Source organism: Mobula birostris, chromosome X (genome assembly GCF_030028105.1).
Source record: "Mobula birostris isolate sMobBir1 chromosome X, sMobBir1.hap1, whole genome shotgun sequence".
Lineage (NCBI taxonomy): Eukaryota > Metazoa > Chordata > Chondrichthyes > Myliobatiformes > Myliobatidae > Mobula > Mobula birostris.
Genome location: NC_092402.1, coordinates 51,701,549 through 51,729,259, shown reverse-complemented (window position 1 = coordinate 51,729,259; position 27,711 = coordinate 51,701,549). Strand labels below are relative to the sequence as shown.

The following is a 27,711-nucleotide window of genomic DNA, read 5'->3' as shown; positions in this document are numbered from 1 at the left end:
CAGTCCCATCACACATTCCCAGGGTCAGACAGAGACTGAATCTCCCTTCACACCGTCCGATCACACAGTCTCGGGGTCAGACACAGAGTGAATCTCCCTCCACGCAGTCCCATCACACATTCCCAGGGTCAGACAGAGACTGAATCTCCCTCCACACTGTCCCATCACACACTCCCTCGGTCAGACACAGAGTGAAATTCCCTCCACACTGTTCCATCACACACTCCCAGGGTGAGACACAGAGTGAATCTCCCTCCACACTGTCCGATCACACACTTCCAGGGTCAGACACAGAGTGAGTGTCCCTCCACACCGTCCCATCACAAACTGCCAGGGTCAGACACAGAGTGAATCCCCCTCCACACTGTCCCATCACACACTCGCTCGGTCAGACAGAGAGTGAACCTGCCTCCACACATTCCCATCACACGCGCCTGTGGTCCGACACAGACCGAATCTCCCTCCACAACAACCCTTCACAAGCTTCCAGGGTCAGGCACAGAGTGAGGCTCCCTCCACACTGTCCCATCACACACTCCCTCGGTCAGACACAGAGTGAAATTCGCTCCACAGTGTTCCATCACACACTCCCAGGGTCAGACACAGAGTGAATCTCCCTCCACACTGTCCCAACATACACTCCCTCGGTCAGACACAGAGTGAATCTCCCTCCTCACTGTCTGATCACATGCTCCTGGGGTCAGACACAGAGTGAAGTTCCCTCCACACTGTCCCATCACACACTCCCTCGGTCAGATACAGAGTGAATCTCCCTCCACACTGTCCCATCACACACTCCCTCGGTCAGACACAGAGTGAAATTCCCTCTGCACTGTCCAATCACATGCTACTGGGGTCAGACACAGAGTGAAGCTCCCTCCACACTGACCCATCACACACTCCCAGGGTCAGACACAGAGTGAATCTCTCTCCACACTGTTCCATCACACACTCCCAGGGTCAGACACAGAGAGGAGCTGTGCTGACTGAGCTGGGAGAAATTGAGGCAAAACTACTGGATAAAGTTCGTGGAATACTTTGGAGGTGGCTCTAAAAGTCTCTTGGACAACCGAGTGAGTGACGGCGCTGGTGTGGAAACTCGGTGTGCAGTTTTACTGCCGGTTTGGGCTGGGTTTGTTGGCGGCTGCTAACTGCGTAGCTCCCAGCTGCGGCCGCTGGCAACTCGCCAGGAAGCCTTTTCGCTCCAAAACCGGAGGCAAACGCCGTCGTTCCCCCCCCCCATTGACAGCGGGGCAACGTTCCTCCTCCATTGTTTTCCTGATTTTCGTCCGGTGTTGGTGCCGGAGCATCTGGAAGGACGTTTCGGCCTCTCCCGGCCTGGGTCTCTGCAAGTCCGACGGAGCCTTTCCTGGCGCCGAACCAGCGAGAACTGTCGACTGCAAACTTTCCCGGCCAGTTATTCGACTCGTTCCAGGACTTCTAACCGGCACCGCTGTAGGATTCGCGGACTGGAAACAGCGCCAGCATGCCGGACCGGTCTCCAGGGAGTCGCGGGCCTTCGGGGAGTTACGCAAGGGCGGCTGCCTCCCCGGCCTCGGACAACGCCCTGTTTCGGTCGGTGAAGGTGGAACGTGGGGTGCAATGTATTTTGCGTCCTGGAATGACACTAGAAAAGTGTACGGAGGCAATGGAGGACCTTGTTGGGAAAGGTGGTATTCTGGCCACCGAGAAGGAGTTCGGAAAGGCGGTGTTTTATCTGGCGAATGAAGAGCTAGTGCACCGGGCCCTAAGCAGGGGAGTCACGGTAGACAACATCTTTTTACCTATGGAGCTGGTGACGGCCCCCACGCAACGTATCGTGCTTGGGCATGTTAAGCCTTTCATTCCAAATGAGGACTTGCTTCCCCCACTGGCCCGTTTAGGGCAAGTAAGGTCGGAGATCACTGCCATCCGACACAAATTTAAGAGACGCACCCTCCGCACCGTAATCTCTTTCCGGCGTCAGGTATTCATGCAGCTGGAAAGGGAGGACGATGTTGAGGGCCGGTTTACTGTCCGGCACAAGGGAGTGGATTATCAGGTGTACTGGAGCTCTGAGCGCCCGCGGTGCCATGCGTGCAGGGGGGTGGGGCACTTTCGGAGGGACTGTCCTGCCGCCCGGAACCCGAGGGAGCCCATTTCGGGCACCAGTGCCCCAGCTACCTCTGCCCCTGATCCTACTCCTGCGCGTGCGTCTGCGCCTGCATCTGACCCTGCCCCCGCCCGTGATCCTGCCCCAGCCCCTTACCCTGCCCCTACCCCTACCCCTACCCCTACCCCTGTCCCTACTCCTACGGTTGGGTCGGTCCCTGCTCCTCTCCCTGTGGTTCAGGTGGGGGACGGGGTGGAGTCTGTGCAGAGTAAGAAGGCAAAGGGGAAATCCAAACACAGTAAGAAGCGGGCCTTTGAGGCTGCAGAGCTCACGCCCATTTCGCCTGAAGTGGAGCGTGGGGCTCGGGGAGGTGCGCAAGCAGACGGGGCGATGGAAACAGAGAGCGCCGCCCCATCGGTGAAGCCTGCACCTGTGTGCTCCTCCGGTGTGAAGAGGAGAAGGGAACGTTCCCGCAAGAGGGCAGGGGATGTAGATGCGGAGGAGTCCCAGGAAGGGGTGGGAATCCGGGTAGGGGTTGGTTCTAAACCTGAGTCCCCAGATGTAGCCACCAGTCTTGGGGTAGATGGTGTGGTTGTGCAAAAAGCTTGTGATAGCCCTGTTTGCACAAATGAGGCAGCCCTGGAGGCCTCCACCTAGGACTTACAAGTCAGCGCCTCTCTGGAGGCCAGTGTACCGAATAATGTAAGAGGAGACGAGACAAAGCTCTCTCATTCTCAGCACCAGGCTGCTTGTGAATCCCTTGGACCAAAGGTGCCGGGTTCCCCTCTATGCCTGCCCCCTGGGGAGGGCGTTTTTCTGTGCACGTCGACCCCAGCAATTAATGGCTTGCAGGGAGTCCCTGGGGATTGTCCCTCCACTGTCGCAAATGTGGATGAGGCTGATGCGACGGTGGAGCGGGCAGGTAAGAGCGAGGTGCCCGCTGCGCGGTATGGGTCACAAGCGCAGCCATCTTTTGGAACATGCGGGGAGGCCGATGGGGATTCTGTCTGCAGTGACGGGTTGGAGGGGGACTCTTTCGATAGTGAAATAATGGACATCCTCACCCCTCCTGAGAAGTCCCCATTGATACCTGTAGAGGAATTAAGCATTTTATTCTCACCTCTGAGGGTGCCAAGCACCGGCTTCAACTAGCCTCGCTACCCGCTGGCCCAGCATGCCGAGGCTGGTGAGGTCCCTGCGAGTCATCCTCGGACGAAAGGGAAAGGGAAAGAGGAATGCGGTGGCGGGGAACGACAGACGGCAACTAAAATCTTTCCTAGATGACCTAGTAAGGGACATTAGAGGGAGAAGCAGCCTCGCTCCTACGGGGGATGGTGGGTCACAGGGTGTCGCTGGTACCGCTCGAGCCCGGAAGGCAAAAAGTATCCTTGCTTTCTTTCCGGACAGTGTGGTGGAGGGCGCCTCCGCTCTCACCGAAATGGGCACAGCTGCTGAGACCTAGTGTGCTCCCGCCATGAAGCTTACCATAGCTAGTCTCAATGTAAACGGCAGCAGGGGTCCTCTTCGCAGGCATAACAATCTCTCAGCCCTCAGGGATGGGCGGTATACGGTGAGTTTCCTGCAGGAGACCCATACCATCCCTGGGGACGAGTCTGCTTGGCTCCTGGAGTGGCGGGGCGGGGTCTACATGAGCCACCTCAGCTCCTTTTCTAGCGGGGTGGCGATCCTGTTGGCCCCGACCTTCCAGCCAGTAATTGAAAGAGTCCAGGACGTTGTGCCCGGCCGTCTGCTCCACCTGGTTGTGCGCCTGGATGGCGTACCATTGCATTTTATCAATGTGTCTGCTCCCAGGCGCGGTGTGATGCAGACGCGCCTATTCTGCCAGCTGTCCACCCTGCTGAGCTCCATCGATCCTGGGGATTGCGTCATCCTCAGGGGAGATTTCAATCGTACCCTCGAGGCGGAGGACCGTTCGGGCCTCCAACGCGACCCAGCATCAGCAAAAAAGTTAAAGGAGCTAGTCGGCTCCTTTGACTTGGTGGACAGCTGGCGGAATCTTCACCCCGACTCTAGCGCCTTCTCGAGAAGGTCTAGAGAAGGAGGTTCCAGGATAGACCGCATTTACATCTCTCGGGCCTACGTCTCCCGCGTGTCGGCGTCCTCCATCCGGCCGGTGTCGTGCTCGGATCATCACCTTGTGTGGGTGGAATTTATTCCACTACACCCTCGGGTGGGATCCGGGTATTGGCATTTTAACAACCGGCTGCTGGAGGACAGCCGATTCCGGGATTCATTCCGAGCTTTCTGGGTCTCCTGGAAGGAGAGGCGGAGAGAGTTCTGCTCCCTACGGCTATGGTGGGATGTGGGCAAAGCCCACATCCGGTTTTTATGTCGGGAGTACACTAGGGGGTCGACAAAGAGGCGAAGCTCTGAGGTTGAGCGGCTTGAGAGAGCGTTGCTTGACCTGGAGTCCCGCCTCGGTCCGACCGCTGGAGACCAACAGCTGTGGCAGGAATACCAGGAGAAGAAGGACGCACTAAGGAACCTGCAGCTCCAGCAGTCCCGAGGTGCGTACGTGAGGTCACGGATCCAAATGCTGCAGGATTTGGACCGTGGCTCACCCTTCTTCTACTCGTTGGAAAGGTGGCGGGGAGTTCAAAAGCAGCTAGTGGAGCTGCTGGCTGCCGATGGCTCCTCCATCACGGACCCTGATGGAATTAACAACGAGGTCCGTTCATTCTATCGGTCCTTATTCTCGCCTGATCGGTCAAATGCGGAGGCGTGTAATGAGGTCTGGGAGGGTTTGCCGAAGGTCAGCCCAGAGGACGCAGTGCGTCTGGATGCCCCCCTGACTCGGGAGGAGCTGTCCACTGCCCTTCGGCAACTCCGGAGGGGCAAGTCCCCTGGTTTGGATGGACTGAGTGTTGAGTTTTATCAGGCTTTTTGGGATGTCCTGGGGGATGATTACAGCCTTGTCCTAGGGGAGAGCCTAGCCACCGGAGAAATGCCCCTCTCATGGCGGAGAGCTGTTGTGGTCCTACTGCCCAAGAAGGGAGACCTCCGCCTGCTAAAGAACTGGCGGCCGGTCTCCCTCTTGTGCGTGGACTACAAGATCTTCGCCCGGGCAATGGCCAACCGTCTGGGTTCGGTAATTGGACAGGTGGTCCATCCTGACCAATCTTATACAGTCCCGGGCCGCTCCATCCAGGACAATGTCCACCTAGTACGGGACCTGATCCACCTACTCCAGGAGACTGGGACCCCGGCAGCGTTTCTTTCTCTTGACCAGGAGAAGGCTTTTGACCGGGTGGACCACAGTTTCCTGGTGGGCACCCTGCAGGCTTTTGGGCTCGGACCACACTTTGTGGCCCGAGTTCGGCTCCTGTACTCTGCCGCAGAGTGCCTAGTTAAGATTAATGGATCATTGACAGGACCTATCCACTTCCGAAGAGGAGTGCGTCAAGGGTGCCCCATGTCCGGTCAACTGTATGCGATCTGTGTCTAGCCATTCCTAAGCCTTCTTCGGCGAAGGCTGACACGTCTGGTTCTGCGCGAACCGGACATGGGGGTCGTCCTCTCGGCCTACGCCGATGACGTACTCCTCATGATGACAGACCCCTGTGACCTGCGGAGGATGCGCGAGTGCCAAGATGTTTTCTCGGCGGCATCCTCCGCCAGGATCAACTGGGCGAAATGTTCCGGACTCTTAGTAGGCCAGTGGCAGGTGGACTCCCTGCCGGAGGAGATGAGAGCTTTTGAGTGGAGCACCAGACGTCTTCTCTATCTGGGAGTCTACCTGAGTCCTTCTGGGGAGACCTGGCTGGCGAACTGGCAGGACCTGGAGACAAAGGTCATGGCCCGGCTAGGGCGCTGGTCAGGCCTTCTCAGAGTGCTTTCCTATCGAGACAGGGTGGTGGTCATAAACCAGCTGGTGGCCTCCATGTTGTGGTACCGGATGGTCACCTTGGCCCCCCCTGCCCCTTTTGTCGCAAGAATGCAGAGGAAGCTAGTGGACTTCTTCTGGGGAAACAGGAAGCACTGGGTCTCTGCAGCGGTTCTGAATCTCCCTGAAGGAGAGGGCGGACTGTCGCTGGTGTGTGTACGCACACGACTGGCGGCTCTCCGCCTCAGGACGCTGCAGAGATTCCTGTACGCCGAGCACCCTCCCAGGTGGCACGTGTTGGCGACTTTCTTCCTCCGGAGGGGCTGCTGTCTTGCCGAAGATATGCAGCTACCACCGGCGGGCGTTAGCCGTGCTGCTTTGCAGAGGCTGCCCGGCTTCTATCAGGACCTACTGAGGGTCTGGAATATGGTTGCCTCAGGCCGGGAATCCCCTCCTCTGGCAGAGGGCGGGGTCCTGGCCGACCCTTGCCCTGTCTCAACGGATGTCAGTGCGGCTCAGGTGTGTGGAACGACTCGGGCTGAGCTGCTCGTCGGGCCCAGGCCCCGCAGCCTTGCCCGAGAGACGAATCCACACAACTTGAGCCGTCTTTCATCAACACCCACAATCCCATTCAGGGATGCAGGCAGGAGGTACCTTTATGGGCTGCTGCTCCACACCCTCCACTTCCTAGCATTTGTCCACCGTCCCGACACGCCATGGCGGTCGGTCTTTCCACCTGGAGGTGAGGGGGGTCCCCAGTGGAAGTCCCTCGACAAGGGAGTCCTTCCCATGCACCTTGGGGATCTCGGCTGGAGGGTGCTGCATAAAGCGGTGCCCTGCAATAAGTTCTTTAGTTTGTACACGGATCTCCCAGCCGCGTGTCACTTCTGCGGGCTGGAGGAGACCGTGTACCATATGTACGTGGAGTGTGTGAGGCTGCAGCCCCTTTTCGCGTATTTGCGTGGGCTGCTTATCGCCTTCTGGTTGCATTTCAGTCCCACCCTATTCATATATGGTCATCCAGTAAGGAGGGGGGCACAGAGGGATGAGGATGTCCTTGTCAACTTGCTCCTGGGGCTGGCGAAAATTGCCATCCGTGGCTCCTGGAAAAGGGTGGCAGGAGGTTCTCCCCAGGCGGACTGCCTGGCTATGTTTAGGGGGTATGTTCGAGCCCGGGTGAACATTGAAAAGGAATACGCACAGTCCACGGCGACCGTCGAGATGTTCCGGGACCGTTGGGCTCCGCGGGGTGTAAATGCCATCATTGATGAGGATGGCAATATATTGGTTTAACATGTATTGTCTGTTTGTAGTGTAGTAAGTGTGTTAGTCACTGGGTTTGTAAATACTGTATAGCACCGACATTTGTAATAAAGAATTTTGTTTAAATAAATAAAAAAAAGGGTCAGACACAGAGTGAATCTCCCTCCACACTGTCCCATCACACACTCCCAGGGTCAGACACAGAGTGAATCTCCCTCCACACTGTCCCATCACACACTCCCGGGGTCAGACACAGAATGAATCTCCCTCCACACTGTCCCATCACACACTCCCAGGGTCAGATACAGAGTGAATCTCCCACCACACCATCCCTTTACACACACCCAGGGTCAGACAGAGATTTCAGCTCCCTCCACACTATCCCATCACACAGTCCCACGATCAGACACAGAGTGAAGATCCTTCCACTCCGTCCCATCACAAACTGCCATGGTCAGACACAGAGTGAATCTCCCTCCACACTATCCTATCACACACTCCCTCGGTCAGACACAGAGAGAATCTCCCTCCACACTGTCCCATCAGACACTCCCAGGGTCAGACACACAGTGAAGATCCTTCCACACCGTCCCATCACACACTCCCAGGGTCAGACACAGAGTGAAGCTCCCTCCACACCGTCCCATCACAAACTGCCAGGGTCAGACACAGAGTGAATCTCCCTCCACACTGTCCCATCACACACTCCCAGGGTCAGACACAGAGTGAAGCTCCCTCCACACCGTCCCATCACACAATCCGATAATCAGACACAGATTGAAGCTCCCTCCACACCGTCCCATCTCACACTCCCGGGGTCAGACGCAGAGTGAAGCCTCCTCCACACTGTCCCATCACCCACTCCCAAAGTCGGATACAGAGTGAATCTCCCTCCACACTGTCCCATCACACACTCCCTCGGTCAGACACAGAGTGAAATTCCCTCTGCACTGTCCGATTACATGCTCCTGGGGTCAGACACAGAGTGAATCTCCCTCCACACTGTCCCATCACACACTCCCAGAGTCAGACACAGAGTGAAGCTCCCTCCACACCGTCCCATCACACACTCCTGTGGTACATGGTGCGGTTGTGCAGAAAGCTTGTGATAGTCCTGCTTGCACAAATGAGACAGCCCTGGAGGCCTCCACCCAGGACCTACAAGTCTGCACCTCTCTGGAGGCCAGTGTTTGGAATCGTGTAAGGAGAGGAGACAAAGCTCTTTCATTCTCAGCATCAGGCTGCATGTGAATCCCTTGGACCAAAGGTGCTGGGGTCCCCTTCATACCTGTCTCCTGGGGGAGGTGATATTCTCTGCAAACTGACCCCGTCAATTAATGGCTTGCAGGGAGTCCCTGGGGATTATCCCTCCACTGTCCTAACTGTGGATGAAACTGATGCGACGGTGGAGGGGGAGGGTATGAGCGAGGTACCCGCTGCGCAGTGTGTGTCACAAGTGCGGCCATCTATTAGAACATGCGGGGAGGTCGATGGGGAATCTATCTGCAGTGAAGGGTTGGCGGGGGACTCCATCGATAGTGAGACAATGGACATCCTCACCCCTCCTGAGAAGTCCCCATTGATACCTGTAGAGGAAATTAAGCATTTCATTCTCACCTCTGAGGGTGCCAAGCACCGGCCTCAACTAGCCCCGCATCGCTGGTCCAGCATGCCGAGGCTGGTGAGGTCCCTGCGAGTCATCCTCAGACGGAAGGGAAAGGGGAAGAGGAATGCGGTCTCGGGGAACGACAGGCAACAACTGAAATCTTCCATAGATAACCTGATAGAGGAAGAAGCAGCCTCGCTCCTACGGGAGATGGTGGGTCACAGGGTGGTGTTGGTACCACTCGAGCCCGGAAAGCAAAAGGTATTCTTGCTTTTTTTCGGGACAGTGTGGTACAGGGCACCTCCCCTCTCACCGGAATGGGTACAGCTGCTGAGGCCTATTGTGCTCCGGACATGAAACTGACCATAGCTAGTCTAAATGTAAGCATTAGCAGGGGTCCTCTTCGCAGGCATAACAATCTCTCACTCCTCAGGGATGGGAGATATGCGGTGAGTTTCCTGCAGGAAACCCATACCATCCCTGGGGACAAGTCTGCTTCTCTCCTGGAGTGCCAGGGCGGGTTAGGGGCTACATGAGCCACCACAGCTCCAACTCTGGTGGAGTGGAGATCCTGTTGGCCCCGACCTTCCAGCCATAAATCGTAAGAGTGCGAGACGTTCTGCTCGGCTGTCTGGATCAACTGGGCGAAATGTTCCGGACTCTTAGTAGGCCAGTGGCAGGTGGACTCCCTGCCGGAGAAGATGAGAGCTTTTGAGTGGAGCACCAGATGCCTTCTCTATCTGGGAGTCTACCTGAGTCCTTCTGGGGAGACCTGGCTGGCGAACTGGCAGGACCTGGAGACAAAGGTCATGGCCCGGCTAGGGCGCTGGTCAGGCCTTCTCAGGGTGCTTTCCTACCGAGGCAGGGTGGTGGTCATAAACCAGCTGGTGGCCTCCATGTTGTGGTACTGGATGGTCACCTTGGCCCCCCCCTGCCCCTTTTGTCGCAAGAATGCAGAGGAAGCTAGTGGACTTCTTCTGGGGAAACAGGAAGCACTGGGTCTCTGCAGCGGTTCTGAGTCTCCCAGAAGGAGAGGGCGGACAGTCGCTGGTGTGTGTACGCACACGACTGGCGGCTCTCCGCCTCAGGACTCTGCAGAGATTCCTGTACGCCGAGCACCCTCCCAGGTGGCACGTGTTGGCGACTTTCTTCCTCCGGAGGGGCTGCTGTCTTGCCGAAGATATGCAGCTACCACCGGCGGGCGTTAGCCGTGCTGCTTTGCAGAGGCTGCCCGGCTTCTAGCAGGACCTACTGAGAGTCTGGAACATGTTTGCCTCAGGCCGGGAATCCCCTCCTCTGGCAGAGGGCGGGGTCCTGGCCGACCCTCGCCCTGCCTCAACGGATGTCAGTGCGGCTCAAGTGTGTGGATCGACTCGGGCTGAGCTGCTCGTCGGGCCCAGGTCCCGCAGCCTTACCCGAGAGACGAATCCACACAACTTGAGCCGTCTTTCATCAACACCCACAATCCCATTCAGGGATGCAGGCAGGAGGTACCTTTATGGGCTGCTGCTCCACACCCTCCACTTCCTAGCATTCGTCCACCATCCTGACACGCCATGGCGGTCGGTCTTTCCACCTGGAGGTGAGGGGGGTCCCCAATGGAAGTCCCTCTACAAGGGAGTCCTTCCCATGCACCTTGGAGATCTCGGCTGGAGGGTGCTGCATAAAGCGGTGCCCTGCAATAAGTTCTTTAGTTTGTACACGGATCTCCCAGCCGCGTGTCACTTCTGCGGGCTGGAGGAGACCGTGTACCATATGTACGTGGAGTGTGTGAGGCTGCAGCCCCTTTTCGCGTATTTGCGTGGGCTGCTTCTCGGTTTCTGGTTGCATTTCAGTGCCACCCTATTCATATATGGTCATCCAGTAAGGAGGGGGGCACAGAGGGATGAGGATGTCCTTGTCAACTTGCTCCTGGGGCTGGCGAAAATTGCCATCCGTGGCTCCTGGAAAAGGGTGGCAGGAGGTTCTCCCCAGGCGGACTGCCTGGCTATGTTTAGGGGGTATGTTCGTGCCCGGGTGAATATTGAAAAGGAATACGCACAGTCCACGGCGACCGTCGAGATGTTCCGGGACCGTTGGGCTCCGCGGGGTGTAAATGCCATCATTGATGAGGATGGCAATATATTGGTTTAACATGTATTGTCTGTTTGTAGTGTAGTAAATGTGTTAGTCACTGGTTTTGTAAATATTGTATAGCACCGACATTTGTAATAAAGAATTTTGTTAAAAAAAAAGGGGGTCAGACACAGAGTGAATCGCCCTCCACACAGTCCCATCACACACTCCCAGGGTCTGACACAGAGTGAATCTCCCTCCACACTGTCCCATCACACACTCCCAGCGTCAGACACAGAGTGAATCTCCCTCCACACCGTCCCATCACACACTCCCAGGGTCAGATACAGAGTGAATCTCCCTCCACACCGTCCCATCACACACTCCCATGGTCAGACACAGAGTGAATCTCCCTCCACACCGTCCCATCTCACACTCCTGGGGTCAGACACAGAATGAATCTCCCTCCACACCGTCCCATCACCCACTCCCAGGGTCAGACACAGAGTGAATCTCCCTCCACACAGTCCCATCACACACTCCCAGGGTCAGACACAGAGTGAATCTCCCTCCACACTGTCCCATCACACACTCCCGGGGTCAGACACAGAGAGGAGCTGTGCTGACTGAGCTGGGAGAAATCGAGGCAAAACTACTGGATAAAGTTCGTGGAATACTTTGGAGGTGGCACTAAAAGTCTCTTGGACAACTGAGTGAGTGACGGTGCTGGTGTGGAAGCTCGGTGTGGGGTTTTACTGCCGGTTTGGGCTGGGTTTGTTGGCGGCTGCTAACTGCGTGGCTCCCAGCTGCGGCCGCTGGCAACTCGCCAGTGAGCCGGTTCGCTCCAAAACCGGAGGCAAACGCCGTCGTTCCCCCCATTGACATCGGGGCAACGTTCCTCCTCCATTGTATTCCTGATTTTCGTCCGGTGTTGGTGCCGGAGCATCTGGAAGGACGTTTCGGCCTCTCCCGGCCTGGGTCTCTGCAAGTCCGACGGAGCCTTTTCTGGCGCCGAGCCAGCGAGAACTGTCGACTGCAAACTTTCCCGGCCAGTTACTCGATTCGCTCCAGGACTTCTAATCGACACCGCTGTAAAATTCGCGGACTGGAAACAGCGCCAGCATGCCGGACCGGTCTCCAGGGAGTCGCAGGCCTGCGGGGAGTTACGCAGGGGCGGCTGCCTCCCCGGCCTCGGACCAACGCCCTGTTTCGTTCGGTGAAGGTGGAACGTGGGGTGCAATGTATTTTACGCCCTGGAATGACACTAGAAAAGTGTACGGAGGCAATGGAGGACCTTGTTGGGAAAGGTGGTATTCTGGCCACCGAGAAGGAGTTCGGAAAGGCGGTGTTCTATCTGGCGAATGAAGAGCTAGTGCACCGGGCCCTAAGCAGGGGAGTCACGGTAGACAACATCTTTTTACCGATGGAGCTGGTGACGGCCCCCACGCAACGTATCGTGCTTGGGCATGTTAAGCCTTTCATTCCAAATGAGGACCTGCTTCCCCCACTGGCCCGTTTAGGGCAAGTAAGGTCGGAGATCACTGCCATCCGACACAAATTTAAGAGACGCACCCTCCGCACCGTAATCTCTTTCCGGCGTCAGGTATTCGTGCAGCTGGAAAGGGAGGACGATGTTGAGGGCCGGTTTACTGTCCGGCACAAGGGAGTGTGTTATCAGGTGTACTGGAGCTCCGAGCGCCCACGGTGCCATGCGTGCAGGGAGGTGGGGCACTTTCGGAGGGACTGTCCTGCCGCCCGGAACCCGAGGGAGCCCTTTTCGGGCACCAGTGCCCCAGCTACCTCTGCCCCTGATCCTACTCCTGCGCGTGCGCCTGCATCTGATCCTGCCCCAGCCCCTCACCCTGCCCCTGCCCCTACCCCTACCCCTGTCCCTACTCCTACGGTTGGGTCGGTCCCTGCTCCTTTCTCTGTGGTTCAGGTGGGGGACGGGGTGGAGTCTGTGCGGAGTAAGAAGGCAAAGGGGAAATCCAAACACAGTAAGAAGCGGGCCTTTGAGGCCGCAGAGCTCACGCCCATTTCGCCTGAAGTGGAGCGTGGGGCTCGGGGAGGTGCGCAAGCAGACGGGGCGATGGAAACAGAAAGCGCCGCCCCATCGGTGAAGCCTGCACCTGTGTGCTCCTCCGGTGTGAAGAGAAGGGAACGTTCCCGCAAGAGGGCAGGGGATGTAGATGCGGGGGAGTCCCAAGAAGGGGTGGGAATCCGGGTAGGGGTTGGTTCTAAACCTGAGTCCCCAGATGTAGCCACCAGTCCTGGGGTAGATGGTGTGGTTGTGCAAAAAGCTTGTGATAGCCCTGTTTGCACAAATGAGGCAGCCCTGGAGGCCTCCACCTCGGACCTACAAGTCAGCGCCTCTCTGGAGGCCAGTGTACCGAATAGTGTAAGAGGAGACGAGACAAAGCTCTCTCATTCTCAGCACCAGGCGGCTTGTGAATCCCTTCGACCAAAGGTGCCGGGTTCCCCTCTATACCTGCCCCCTGGGGAGGACGATATTCTATGCACGTCGACCCCAGCAATAAATGACTTGCAGGGAGTCCCTGGGGATTGTCCCTCCACTGTTGCAAATGTGGATGAGGCTGATGCGACGGTGGAGCGGGCAGGTAAGAGCGAGGTGCCCGCTGCGCGGTATGGGTCACAAGCGCAGCCATCTATTGGAACATGCGGGGAGGCCCATGGGGATTCTGTCTGCAGTGACGGGTTGGAGGGGGACTCCTTCGATAGTGAAACAATGGACATCCTCACCCCTCCTGAGAAATCCCCATTGATACCTGTAGAGGAAATTAAGCATTTCATTCTCACCTCTGAGGGTGCCAAGCACCGGCCTCAACTAGCCTCGCTTCGCTGGCCCAGCATGCCGAGGCTGGTGAGGTCCCTGCGAGTCATCCTCAGACGAAAGGGAAAGGGAAAGAGGAATGCGGTGTCGGGGAACGACAGACGGCAACTAAAATCTTTCCTAGATGACCTAGTAAGGAACATCAGAGGGAGAAGCAGCCTCACTCCAACGGGGGATGGCGGGTCACAGGGTGTCGCTGGTACCGCTCGAGCCAGGAAGGCATAAAGTAACCTTGCTTTCTTTCGGGACAGTGTGGTGGAGGGCGCCTCCGCTCTCACCGAAATGGGCACAGACCTAGTGTGCTCCCGCCATGAAGCTTACCATAGCTAGTCTCAATGTAAACGGCAGCAGGGGTCCTCTTCGCAGGCATAACAATTTCTCAGTCCTCAGGGATGGGCGGTATACGGTGAGTTTCCTGCAGGAAACCCATACCATCCCTGCGGACGAGTCTGCTTGGCTCCTGGAGTGGCGGGGCGGGGTCTATATGAGCCACCTCAGCTCCATTTCTAGCGGGGTGGCGATCCTGTTGGCCCCGACCTTCCAGCCAGTAATTGAAAGAGTCCAAGACGTTGTGCCCGGCCGTCTGCTCCACCTGGTTGTGCGCCTGGATGGCGTACCATTGCATTTTATCAATGCGTATGCTCCCAGGCGCGGTGTGATGCGGAAGCGCCTATTCTGCCAGCTGTCCACCCTGCTGAGCTCCATCGATCCTGGGGATTGCATCATCCTCGGGGGAGACTTCAATTGCACCCTCGAGGCGGAGGACCGCTCGGGCCTCCAACGCGACCCAGCATCAGCAAGAAAGTTAAAGGAGCTAGTCGGCTCCTTTGACTTGGTGGACAGCTGGCGGAATCTTCACCCCAACTCTAGCGCCTTCTCGAGAAGGTCTAGAGAGGGGGGTTCCAGGATAGACCGCATATATATCTCTCGGGCCTTCGTCTCCCGCGTGTCGGCGTCCTCCATGCGGCCAGTGTCGTGCTCGGATCATCACCTTGTGTGGATGGAATTTATTCCACTACACCCTCGGGTGGGATCCAGGTATTGGCATTTTAACAACCGGCTGCTGGAGGACAGCAGATTCCGGGATTTGTTCCGAGCGTTCTGGGTCTCCTGGAAGGAGAGGCGGAGAGAGTTCTGCTCCCTACGGCTATGGTGGGATGTGGGCAAAGCCTACATCCGGTTTTTATGTCGGGAGTACACTAGGGGGTCGACAAAGAGGCGGAGCTCTGAGGTTGAGCGGCTTGAGAGAGCGTTGCTTGACCTGGAGTCCCGCCTCGGTCCGACCGCTGGAGACCAACAGCTGTGGCAGGAATACCAGGAGAAGAAGGACGCACTAAGGAACCTGCAGCTCCAGCAGTCCCGAGGTGCGTACGTGAGGTCACGGATCCAAATGCTGCAGGATTTGGACCGTGGCTCACCCTTCTTCTACTCGTTGGAAAGGTGGCGGGGAGTTCAAAAGCAGCTAGTGGAGCTGCTGGCTGCCGATGGCTCCTCCATCACGGACCCTGATGGAATTAACAACGAGGTCCGTTCATTCTATCGGTCCTTATTCTCGCCTGATCGGTCAAATGCGGAGGCGTGTAATGAGGTCTGGGAGGGTTTGCCGAAGGTCAGCCCAGAGGACGCAGTGCGTCTGGATGCCCCCCTGACTCGGGAGGAGCTGTCCACTGCCCTTCGGCAACTCCGGAGGGGCAAGTCCCCTGGTTTGGATGGACTGAGTGTTGAGTTTTATCAGGCTTTTTGGGATGTCCTGGGGGATGATTACAGCCTTGTCCTAGGGGAGAGCCTAGCCACCGGAGAAATGCCCCTCTCATGGCGGAGAGCTGTTGTGGTCCTACTGCCCAAGAAGGGAGACCTCCGCCTGCTAAAGAACTGGCGGCCGGTCTCCCTCTTGTGCGTGGACTACAAGATCTTCGCCCGGGCAATGGCCAACCGTCTGGGTTCGGTAATTGGACAGGTGGTCCATCCTGACCAATCTTATACAGTCCCGGGCCGCTCCATCCAGGACAATGTCCACCTAGTACGGGACCTGATCCACCTACTCCAGGAGACTGGGACCCCGGCAGCGTTTCTTTCTCTTGACCAGGAGAAGGCTTTTGACCGGGTGGACCACAGTTTCCTGGTGGGCACCCTGCAGGCTTTTGGGCTCGGACCACACTTTGTGGCCCGAGTTCGGCTCCTGTACTCTGCCGCAGAGTGCCTAGTTAAGATTAATGGATCATTGACAGGACCTATCCACTTCCGAAGAGGAGTGCGTCAAGGGTGCCCCATGTCCGGTCAACTGTATGCGATCTGTGTCTAGCCATTCCTAAGCCTTCTTCGGCGAAGGCTGACACGTCTGGTTCTGCGCGAACCGGACATGGGGGTCGTCCTCTCGGCCTACGCCGATGACGTACTCCTCATGATGACAGACCCCTGTGACCTGCGGAGGATGCGCGAGTGCCAAGATGTTTTCTCGGCGGCATCCTCCGCCAGGATCAACTGGGCGAAATGTTCCGGACTCTTAGTAGGCCAGTGGCAGGTGGACTCCCTGCCGGAGGAGATGAGAGCTTTTGAGTGGAGCACCAGACGCCTTCTCTGTCTGGGAGTCTACCTGAGTCCTTCTGGGGCGACCTGGCTGGCGAACTGGCAGGAACTGGAGACAAAGATCATGGGCCGGCTAGGGCGTTGGTCAGGCCTTCTCAGGGTGCTTTCCTATCGAGGCACGGTATGGTCATAAAACAGCTGGTGGCCTCCATGTTGTGGTACCGGATGGTCACCTTGGCCCCCCCTGCCCCTTTTGTCGCAAGAATGCAGAGGAAGCTAGTGGACTTCTTCTAGGGAAACAGGAAGCACTGGGTCTCTGCAGCGGTTCTGAGTCTCCCAGAAGGAGAGGGCGGACAGTCGCTGGTGTGTGTACGCACACGGCTGGCGGCTCTCCGCCTCAGGACTCTGCAGAGATTCCTGTACGCCGAGCACCCTCCCAGGTGGCACGTGTTGGCGACTTTCTTCCTCCGGAGGGGCTGCTGTCTTGCCGAAGATATGCAGCTACCACCGGCGGGCGTCAGCCGTGCTGCTTTGCAGAGGCTGCCCGGCTTCTATCAGGACCTACTGAGGGTCTGGAACATGTTTGCCTCAGGCCGGGAATCCCCTCCTCTGGCAGAGGGCGGGGTCCTGGCCGACCCCTGCCCTGCCTCAACGGATGTCAGTGCGGCTCAGGTGTGTGGATCGACTCAAGTTGAGCTGCTCGTCGGGCCCAGGCCCCGCAGCCTTACCCGGGAGACGAATCCACACAACTTGAGCCGTCTTTCATCGACACCCACAATCCCATTCAGGGATGCAGGCAGGAGGTACCTTTATGGGCTGCTGCTCCACACCCTCCACTTCCTAGCATTTGTCCACCGTCCCGACACGCCATGGCGGTCGGTCTTTCCACCTGGAGGTGAGGGGGGTCCCCAATGGAAGTCCCTCTACAAGGGAGTCCTTCACATGCACCTTGGGGATCTCGGCTGGAGGGTGCTGCATAAAGCGGTGCCCTGCAATAAGTTCTTTAGTTTGTACACGGATCTCCCAGCCGCATGTCACTTCTGCGGGCTGGAGGAGACCGTATACCATATGTACGTGGAGTGTGTGAGGCTGCAGCCCCTTTTCGCGTATTTGCGTGGGCTGCTTCTCGCCTTCTGGTTGCATTTCAGTCCCACCCTATTCATATATGGAGATCCAGTAAGGAGTGGGGCACAGAGGGATGAGGATGTCCTTGTCAACTTGCTCCTGGGGCTGGCGAAAATTGCCATCCGTGGCTCCTGGAAAAGGGTGGCAGGAGGTTCTCCCCGGGCGGACTGCCTGGCTATGTTTAGGGGGTATGTTCGTGCCCGGGTGAATATTGAAAAGGAATACGCACAGTCCACGGCGACCGTCGAGATGTTCCGGGACCGTTGGGCTCCGCGGGGTGTAAATGCCATCATTGATGAGGATGGCAATATATTGGTTTAACATGTATTGTCTGTTTGTAGTGTAGTAAGTGTGTTAGTCACTGGTTTTGTAAATATTGTATAGCACCGACATTTGTAATAAAGAATTTTGTTTAAAAAAAAGGGTCTGACACAGAGTAAATCTCCCTCCACGTCGTCCCATCACACACTCCCAGGTTCAGACACAGAGTGAATCTCCATCCACACTGTCCCATCACACACTCCCAGGGTCAGATACACAGTGAATCTCTCTCCACACCGTCCCATCAGAAACTCCAAGGGTCAGACACAGAGTGAATCTCCCTCCACACAGTCCCATCACACACTCCCAGGGTCAGACAGAGACTGAATCTCCCTCCACACCGTCCCATCACACTATCCCGGGTTCAGACGCAGAGTGAATCTCCCTCCACACTGTCACATCTCACACTCTCACAGTATGACACAGCGTGAATCTCCCTCCACATTGTCACATCACACACTCCCTCGATGAGACAAAGAGTGAAGCTCCCTCCACACCATCCCATTACACACTCGCAGGGTGAGACATAGAGTAAATCTCCCTCCACACTGTCCCATTACACACTCCCAGGGTCAGACACAGAATGAATCTCCCTCCACACCGTCCTATCACACACTTCCAGGGTCAGACACAGAGTGAATCTCCCTCCACAATGTCCCATCACACACTCCCGGGGTCAGACGCAGAGTAATTCTCTCTGCATTCTTTCCCATCTCACACTCCCAGGGTCTGACACAGAATGAATCTCTCTCCACACCATCCCATCACACACTCCCAGGGTGAGACACAGAGTGAATCTCCCTCCACTGTCCCATCACACACTTCCCGGGTCAGATACAGAATGAATCTCCCTCCACACTATCCCATCACACAGTCCCAGGGTCAGACACAGAGTGAAGATCCTTCCACACCATCCCATCACAAACTGCCAGGGTCAGACACAGAGTGAATCTCCCTCCACACTGTCCCATCACACACTCGCTCGGTCAGACACAGAGTGAATCTGCCTCCACACAGTCCCATCACACGCTCCTGTGGTCAGACACAGATCGAATCTCCCTCCACAACAACCCTTCACAAGCTCCCAGGGTCAGACACAGAGTGAAGCTCCCTCCACATCGTCCCATCTCACACTCCCTCAGTCAGACACAGAGTGAATTTCCCTCTACACTGTCCCATTACACACTGCCAGGGTCAGACACAGAGTGAATCTCCCTCCACACCATCCCTTCACACACTCCGAGGGTCAGGCACAGATTGAAGCTCCCTCCATACCATCCCATCACACACTCCAATGGTCAGACACAGACTGAAGCTCCCTCCACACCATCCCATCGCACACTCCCAGGGTCAGACACAGAGTGAAGCTTCCTCCACACTGTCCGATCACACACTACTGGGGTCAGACACAGAGTCATTTTCCCTCCACACTGTTCCATCACACAGTCCTGGTGTCAGACACAGAGTGAATCTCCCTCTACACCATCACGTCACACACTCCCAGGGTCAAACAACAGATTGAATCTCCCTCCACCCTGTCCCATCAAACACTCCCTTGGTCAGACACAGAGTGAAGCTCCCTCCACACACTCCCAGCGTGAGATACACAGTTAATCTCTCTCCATACCATCCCATCACACACTCCCAGGGTCAGACACATATTGAATCTCCCTCCACACCATCCCATCACATGCTCCCAGTTTCAGACACAGAGTGAAACTCTCTCCACTCTTTCCCATCTCACACTCCCAGGGTCAGACACAGAGTGAAGCACCCTCCACACTCCCGGGGTTAAACACAGAGTGAATCTCCGTCCACACTGTCCCATCACACACTCGCTCGGTCAAACACAGAGTGAATCTCCCTCCGCACTATCCCATCACCCACTCCTGGGGTCAGATACAGAGTGAATCTTCCTCCACACTGTCCCATCACACACTCCCTCCTCACACTCACAGGATCAGACACAGAGTGAAGCTCCCTCCACACTGTCCTATTACATTGAAACGTGCACTGGTAAACATTCATGCGTGTACTGAGAGAGAGAGAGGCATTTGCACTCACAAATGGTTACACAAACAGGGCCTAATGAACTCTGCTGCAGACACAGACACACACACACCCACCTACATACTCTGAAACCCTCATGGACAATCCAATGTCCCAGAGAAAGCAGCCCCTCTGATTTCACAAGGTTAGCACATCTGCAGTAGCACAGCCCTGGACATTGTGGTCCCGGATGGAGGGGGTGTGAAAGAGATCAGTGGAGGGGTTGGGTATAGTGGGTCAGCAGGGAGTGGAAGAGGGAGAGGGACTGAAGGGTGTGGACGGAGGGGGAGAGGGAGTGTTGGGGTGGGTGAAATGTGTCTTCTACCTTGGCACCGCTCCTCAGGAAACAGATACCGCCCGTCACTGGTCACCGCTCGCTCTGCAAAAAGTGATGTAGTCCCTGAGTATTGTTGACCATGGGATAGGGTAAGGGGTGGCAAAGGGGCAACATGAAGCCCCTCTGCTGAAACAAACAGCACCAACTCCCCCCCCCCCCCCCCACCGTTAGCTGAGAACACTCAGAACAGCACAGCACATGAATAGGTCCTTCAGTACACAGGTCTGTGCTGAACTAATTAAGCTGGTGATTGAATGCCTCACTAAACTCACCCCTTTTGCTGCCACATTGTCCATATCTCTCCATTCTCTGCATATCTCTGTGCCTGTCGATGAGCCTCATATGCACCTCCAGGTAATTACCTCCTCTGGCCCCACATTCAGGCACCAACCACTCCCTGTGTAAAGCAACTTGCCCTGCAGATCTCCTTTGAACTTCTTCCACCTCACCTTAAATGCATGCCCTCTGCTATTAGTTTCAACTCTGGGAAAAAGATATCAGCTGTCTACTCTATCTCTGCCTCTCATTATCTTTGTCAGGTGTCCCATCAGTATATGCAACTCCATGAAAACAACCCAATTTCGTCCAATTTCTCCTTATTGCACATTCTTTCTGATCCAGACTACATCCTGGTGAACCTCTTTTGCACCCCCTCCAAATGCCTTTTTGACCTGTTCTACCTGCAACGGCACTTTCTGGGAACCATGTCCTTGTACACCTTCGTCCTTCTGTCCTCCAACATTCTCCAGAGCCCCCTGTTCACTGTGAACGTGCTCTCCTGGTTTGACTTCTGAAAATGCAACAGCCCATACTTATCCACATTCAACTCCATCTGCCATTCCTCAGCCCATTTACCCAGCTGATGGAATTCCCTCTGCTATTCTTGAACCAGTCCCATTTGCCTGCATTTGGCCCATTTAAATCTTTATTCTCCAAATGCCTCTGGCATCTTGTTTGATATACTCACCTCCTTCATGGTGAGGAATTACACCTCAGGACCCCTTTAAATCTCTCCCTCTTACCTTAAACTTATGGCCTCTACTTTTAGACTCCCCAGCCCCGACAGAAAATAGACTATGACCATCCACCTTATCTGCATCCCTTATTATTTATGAACCTCTATAGATCATCCCTCTGCCTCTTTTGCTCCAGGGATAAAAGACCCAGCCTATTCAGTCTCCTCTTATAACTCAAGACCTTCAATCCTGGATATATCCTGGTGAATCTTTTTGCACCCTCTCCAGCTCAATCCCATCCTAACAAAGACCTTGATGGGAATTGTATACAGGCCTCTGAACTGTAGCCAGGGTGTGGGTACAAATTTCAATGGGAAATAGAAAAGGCATGTAATAATGTTACGATAGTCATAGGGGATTTCAATATGCTGGATCCCAAGAAAGGGAATTTGTAGAATGCCTATGAAATGGCTTTTTAGATCAGCTTTCCCACTAGGGGAAAGGCAATTCTGGATTGGGTGTTGTGTAATGAAGGAAAGGAAAGGTACATCGCAACCGGAGTTTCTCCGGAGTTTCTGACGTAGTGGGGAACCGAATTACAGTTACAGCAGTGGTTTGCCATTGCCTTCTGCCGGGTGAGTTTCCAAAGAGATCACCAGCTTGTAACCCAGCACGGATGGAAAGCGTGCAGGGGAGCCGGCTCGATTCAAACTCGGGACCTTTTGTCCCGAAGTCCGAAACTGATGCCACAATGCCACCAGCCAGGTCATGAACCAAATTTGATAAGAGAGCTTAAGGTAAAGGAACCCGTAACAGGCAGTGATCATTCAACAATCACTAAGTTCTAAAGTAGTTCTGGAGGACTGGAAATTGTAAATGTCAGTCTACTCTTTAAGAACAGAGGGAGGCTAAAGACTGGAAAATATAGGCTAGTTGACCTGAATTCAGTGGTTAGAAAGATGTTGGAGTCCGTTATTAAGGATGAGATTTGGAGTACTTGGAGGCACGTGGTAAAATAGGTCGAAGTCAGTATGGTTTCAGTGAGGGGAAATCTTGCCTGACCAGTCTGCTGGAATTCTTTGAGGAAGTAACAAGCAGGACAGACAAAGGAGAATCAGTGGATGTTGTTTACTTGGATTTTCAGAAGGTCTTTGACGAAGTGCTGTACATGAGGCTGATATTACAAGAAAAGAGCATGGGGTATTACAGGAAAGATATTCGATGGATAGAAGATTGTCTGACTGGCAGGAGGCAAAGCATGAGAATAAAAGAGATCTTTTCTGGTTGGGTGCTGGTGACTAGTGGTGTTCTGCAGGGGTCAGTGCTGGGGACCAGTGGTGTTCGGCAGGGGTCAGTGCTGGGGACCAGTGGTGTTCTGCAGGGGTCAGTGCTGGGGCCACTTCTTTTCACGTTGTATGTCAATGATTTGGATGATTGAATTGGTGACCAAGTTTGTGGAAAATAGAAAGCTAGGTAGTGTTGAGGAAGCAGAGGGGCTACAGAAGGACTTGGATAAATTAGGAGAATGGGTAAAGAAGTAGCAGATGGAATATAGTGTCGAGAAGTGCATGGTCATGCACTTTGGCAGTAGGAATAAAGGCAAAGACTACTTTCTAAATGGGGAGCAAATTCAGAAATCAGAGGTGCGAAGGGACTTGGGAATGCTCGTGCAGGATTCTATAAAGGTTAACTTGCAGGTTGAGTCAGTGGTGAGGAAGGCAAGTGCAATGTTAGCATTCATTTTGTGAGGACGCGAACACACGAGCAAGGATGTAATGCAGAGACTTTATAAGGCATTGGTCTGACTGCACTTGGAAAATTGTGAGCAGTTATCTGAGAAAGAATGTGCTGGCATTCAAGTTCAGAGGAGGTTTACAAGAATTATCCCAGGAATTAAAGGGTTAACGTATGAAAAGTGTTTGATGGCTCTGGGCCTGTACTCGATTGAGAGGGGATCTCACTGAAGTGTATCAAATATTGAAAGCTCTAGATAGAGTGGACGAGCAGAGGATGTTTCCTATAGTGGGAGAGTTGAGAAACAGAGGGCACAGCCTCAGAACAGAAGGATGTCCATTTAGAACAGAGATGAGAAGGAATTTCTTGAGGCAGAAGGTGGTAAAATCTGTGGAATTCATTATCACAGATGACTGTGGAGGCCAGATCAGTCAGTATATTTAAAACATAAATTGGTAGATTCTTGATTAATAAGGGCATCAAAGTTTACAGGGAGAAGGCAGGAGAATGGAGTCGAGAGGGAAAATAAATCAGCCAGGATGGAATGGCGGAGCAGACTCGATGGGCCAAATGGCCTAATTCTGTTCTTATGTCTTATAGTAGGGCAACCAGAACTGAACACAATTGTCCAAGTGCGGTCTACCAGTATCGTGTACAGCTGCAATTTGGTTTCCAATTCCTGTACTCAGTGTCCTGACTGATGAAGGCAAGCGTGCCAAATGTCTTCCTCACCAGTGCCACCACTTTCAGGGAACTACTTACTTGTAGCTATTGGTCTCTCAGCCCTGCAAAACTACACAGGGCCCTGTCATTTACTGTGTAGATCCTGCGCTGGCTTAACTTCCGGAAGTGCAACCCTCATATTTGTTGGGGATAAATTCCAACTGCCATTCCTCAGCTCACTCCCCCAGTTGATCTATATCTTTCTGTGATCTTGAATAATCAACATCACTGTTCCACCTTACCAGCAAGTTTTGATGTCTTTTGTAACTGTGGTCAGTTCCGAATTGTCCCTCCCACTCCCCACCCTTATGCCCCCCCCCTTCCCACAGCAAATGCTGGCAGTCAGGGATGGTGTGTCAAAAGAGCGGTGTTTGATATATGCAGAGGGTGAGGAGGCAGAGAGAAAGAGAGAGGTTGAGATGGGTAAAGAGAAAAGAAATTCAGAAATTGGTAGAGAGAGCGAGCTATAGAGAAGTAGAGAGAGAGCGGCAGAGAGAGAAAGGCGAAAGAGGGGAGAAGCAGAGAGGAGAAGGGGGGGAGGGCGTAGAGGAGGATAGGAGGGGAGAAGCAGAGAGGAGAAGTGGGGGAGGGCGTAGAGGAGGATAGGAGTGGAGAAGCAGAGAGGAGAAGGGGGGGAGAGCGTAGAGGAGGATAGGAGGGGAGAAGCAGAGAGGAGAAGGGGGGAGGGCGTAGAGGAGGATAGGAGGGGAGAAGCAGAGAGGAGAAGGGGAGGGCGTAGAGGAGGATAGGAGGGGAGAAGCAGAGAGGAGAAGGGGGGGAGGGCGTAGAGGAGGATGGGGGGGAGAAGCAGAGAGGAGAAGGGGGAGGGCGTAGAGGAGGATAGGAGGGGAGAAGCAGAGAGGAGAAGGGGGGAGGGCATAGAGGAGGATAGGAGGGGAGAAGCAGAGAGGAGAAGGGGGGAGGGCGTAGAGGAGGATAGGAGGGGAGAAGCAGAGAGGAGAAGGGGGGAGGGCGTAGAGGAGGATAGGAGGGGAGAAGCAGAGAGGAGAAGGGGGGGAGGGTGTAGAGAAGGATAGGAGGGGAGAAGCAGAGAGGAGAAGGGGGGAGGGCGTAGAGGAGGATAGGAGGGGAGAAGAAGGGATGGAGAAGGGGGGAGGGCGTAGAGGAGGATAGGAGGGGAGAAGAAGGGACGTAAGTGGAGAGGGAGGAGGAGGAAGGGATGTGGAGAAGGGGAGGGAGGAGAAGAGGTGAGAGAGAAGAGGAGAGAGGAGGAGGAGAGAGAGAGGTTGGAGAGGGGCTGAGATGGGAGTAGAGGAGGGGAGAGGGAGGTGGAGGAAGAGGGGAATAGGAGAGGAGGAGAGGGAAGAGGAGGGGTTGGAGGAGAGAGAGGAGCAGGGAGAGGGGGAGGGGAGGAGAGGGAGGAAGAGGTGTGGCGGAGAAGGGGGAAGGAGAGGGGATGGAGAGGGGGAAGGCAATGGGAGGAGCGGAGTCAGTGAGAGATTGTGGGGAAAGAAAGAAAGGGAGAGTGATTGGATAGAGGGAGAAAGGAGTGGGAGGGGCGAGAGGAGGAGGAGGAGGCTTTGGAAGGAGGAGTTTCGGTCTCTCCAGTCTCCCTGGAATGACAGCAAGAGCTGAATGTCTCGTTCCCACGTCCGTCTGTGTCCAGAGCTGGAACAGGAGTTTCTCCTGGTGGGCGCCAGCCTGAATGTACCGCCCTCCCACAGGCCCTTCAGAAACTCCCTTAACCTTCCCCAACACATGGTGATTTCCAAAGCTCCCATTCTTTCGGACTGACACCCCTCCCTCCCTGCGATCCCTGGGCTCACTCACCATGATCGACGATAAACCGCAGCTTTTGTATCACGGCCAGGTTTCCGCTGACTCGGTACACCCCGTCTGCATCCAGCCCTGGATGTGGGGAGAGAGGGTGGTAAAAGTGAAGGCTGGGGCTTTACAGATAGTGAGTGGATGAGGGGAAGTGAGTGGGGGATAGAGGGAAGAGGAGAGAGGGGGAGATAGGGGAAAAGTGTGAAGGGGGAGAAGTAGGGACAGAAAGGGGCTGAGGGGAAAAGATGAGAGGGTGGAATAAAGACTGCACAGCTGGTGGGTTGGTGAGAAGGTAGGTAGAAAGGAGAAAGAGAGAGGGAGAAAAAGAGAAGGGGATACCCATGAGAGTGGGTAAAAGAGGGATGGATTGAGAGAGAGAGTAAAAAGGGGAGCAGGAGAGAAAAAGAGGGAGAGTGGAGCAGATAGAGGGGGGAGAGAGAAAAGAAGAGGGAGAGTTTGTGTGCATGTGAGAAGAAAGTTTGGAAGAAGGAGAGCAAGAGATGAGAGTGGCGAAGAGGAAGGGTGGAGGGTGTGAGTCGGCAATCAGAAAGAGTAGAAGAGTAGGAAAGGGATTGGGTTAAGACAGGGAATGTGAGAGAGAGAGACAGCAAAGAGGAGTGGGGGGTGTAAGGGGCAACAGGGAGAGAAGAGCTGGACAGGGGAATGGTGTGGCAGAGGGCGTTGATAGGGAAGTCAACAAAGGGGAAGAGTAGACGTCCAAGCACATATCTCACCTCGCTTCTCTACTGCCTTGATGCATAGCTGCACAAACTTGGGTACGGTTGCTTTCTCTCGCTCACACAGGGCATCCAGACGGCATCCAAAAACTTGGTCTTCACAGAGGAGAGAAGGGGAGGGAGAGAGAGTCCGTCAATAGGTTGCTCCTTCCCAAACCAAAAGTTAAGTGTGGGGAGTAGTGAGGAGAGAACAGTTCCTCTGACCTTCCTGCAAACCTGATTGCTAACAGTGTTGATGTACCGAGGAATCCCAGGGTCCAAGTCCACAGCTTCCTGAAAATGGCCACAGAAGTTGATAGGGCACTAAAGATGCTTGTCTTTATTAGTCAAAGCACTGAGTTCTAGCGTTGGGAAGTTATGTTGTTGGCATATCGAGCCATCACACCTCAGCAGATACTGAATACCTGCAAATGTATATATGTGAAAAAAATTGAGTTTTAATCCTTGAGTATTCAATTCAGTTCTGGTCACCCTATTACAGGAAGGGTGTGGAGGCTTTGGAGAAGGAGTAGAAGAGGTTCACCACAATGCTGCCTGGATTAGAGGGCGTGAGCTATTAGGAGAGGGTGGGACAAACTTGGGTTGTTTTCTCTGGAGCGGCAAAGACTGAGGGAAGACTTGATAGAGATTTATAAGACTATGAGAGGCACAGATAGAGCAGACAGCTTGTATTAAAATGATGCTGGAGAGGTAGTAATGGAGGACAAGGAAATGGTGGTCAAACTGAATAAGTATTTTGCCTCAGTCTTCACTATGGAACACACTAACACTATGGTGGATGTTCCAGGTGTCAGAGGTCATAAAGTGTGTGAAGTTACCATTACTAGGGAGAAGGTTCTTGGGGAACTGAAAGGTTTGAAGGTAGATAAGTTTACACCCCAGGGTTCTGAAAGAGGTGGCTGAAGAGATTGTGGAGGCATTAGATATTGGAATGGTTTTGGAAGACTGGAAAATTGCAAATGTAACTCCAAAAAGGGAGAGAGGCAGAAGAAAGGAAACTATAGGCCAGTTAGTCTGACCTCAGTGGTTAGGAAGATATTGCAGTCGATTGTTAAGGATGTGGTTTGGGGGTACTTGGAGGCTCCTGATAAAATAGGTCATAGTCAGCATGGTTTCCTCAAGGCAAAATCTTGCCTGACAAATCTGCTCGAATTCCTTAAAGAAATAAAAAGCAGGATAGACAAAGGAGATTCCGTTGATGTTGTGTACTTGGATAAGGTGCCACACATGAGGCTGCTTAACAAGCCATGCATCCATGGTATTACAGGAAAGATTCTAGCATGGATAAAGCAGTGGCTGATTGGCAGGAGGCAAAGAGTGGGAATAAAGGGAGATTTTTCTGGTTGGCTGCCGGTGACCAGTGGCATTTAAGGTGAGGAAAGGGTATGGTTTTGTAGCCAAGTTTGTGGATGATACAAAGATAGGTGGAAGGGCAGGTTGTGTTGAGGAAGCAGGGAGACTGGAGAAGAACAGACAGATTAAGACAGTAAACAGTCGATGTTTCAGGCTGAGACCTTTCTTCTAGACACAGTGAATGGTTGGGTGCTGAAGAGTGTGGTACAACAAAGGGACACAGGTCCATAATTCATTGAAAGTGGCATCATGGGTAGATAGGGCAGTAAAGAAAGCTTTTGACACATTGGCCTTCATAAATCAAAGCACTGAGTACAGGAATTCAGATATTGTGTTGAAGTTGTCTAAGAC

At 54.4% G+C, this 27,711-nt stretch overlaps 1 protein-coding gene across 1 annotated transcript in view; it reads right to left on the bottom strand.

Moving 5' to 3' along the window:
- LOC140191509 (rho GTPase-activating protein 15-like) overlaps positions 1-27,711 on the bottom strand; it is a 175,543-nt gene that overhangs the window by 134,470 nt on the left and 13,362 nt on the right. The window contains exons 6-8 of the mRNA XM_072248961.1: positions 26,005-26,103; positions 25,274-25,351; positions 20,058-20,111 (exon numbers count right to left, since the gene is read on the bottom strand). Coding sequence (XP_072105062.1) covers positions 20,058-20,111; positions 25,274-25,351; positions 26,005-26,103 — 231 coding nt within the window. The remainder of the gene's footprint in view (positions 1-20,057; positions 20,112-25,273; positions 25,352-26,004; positions 26,104-27,711) is intronic.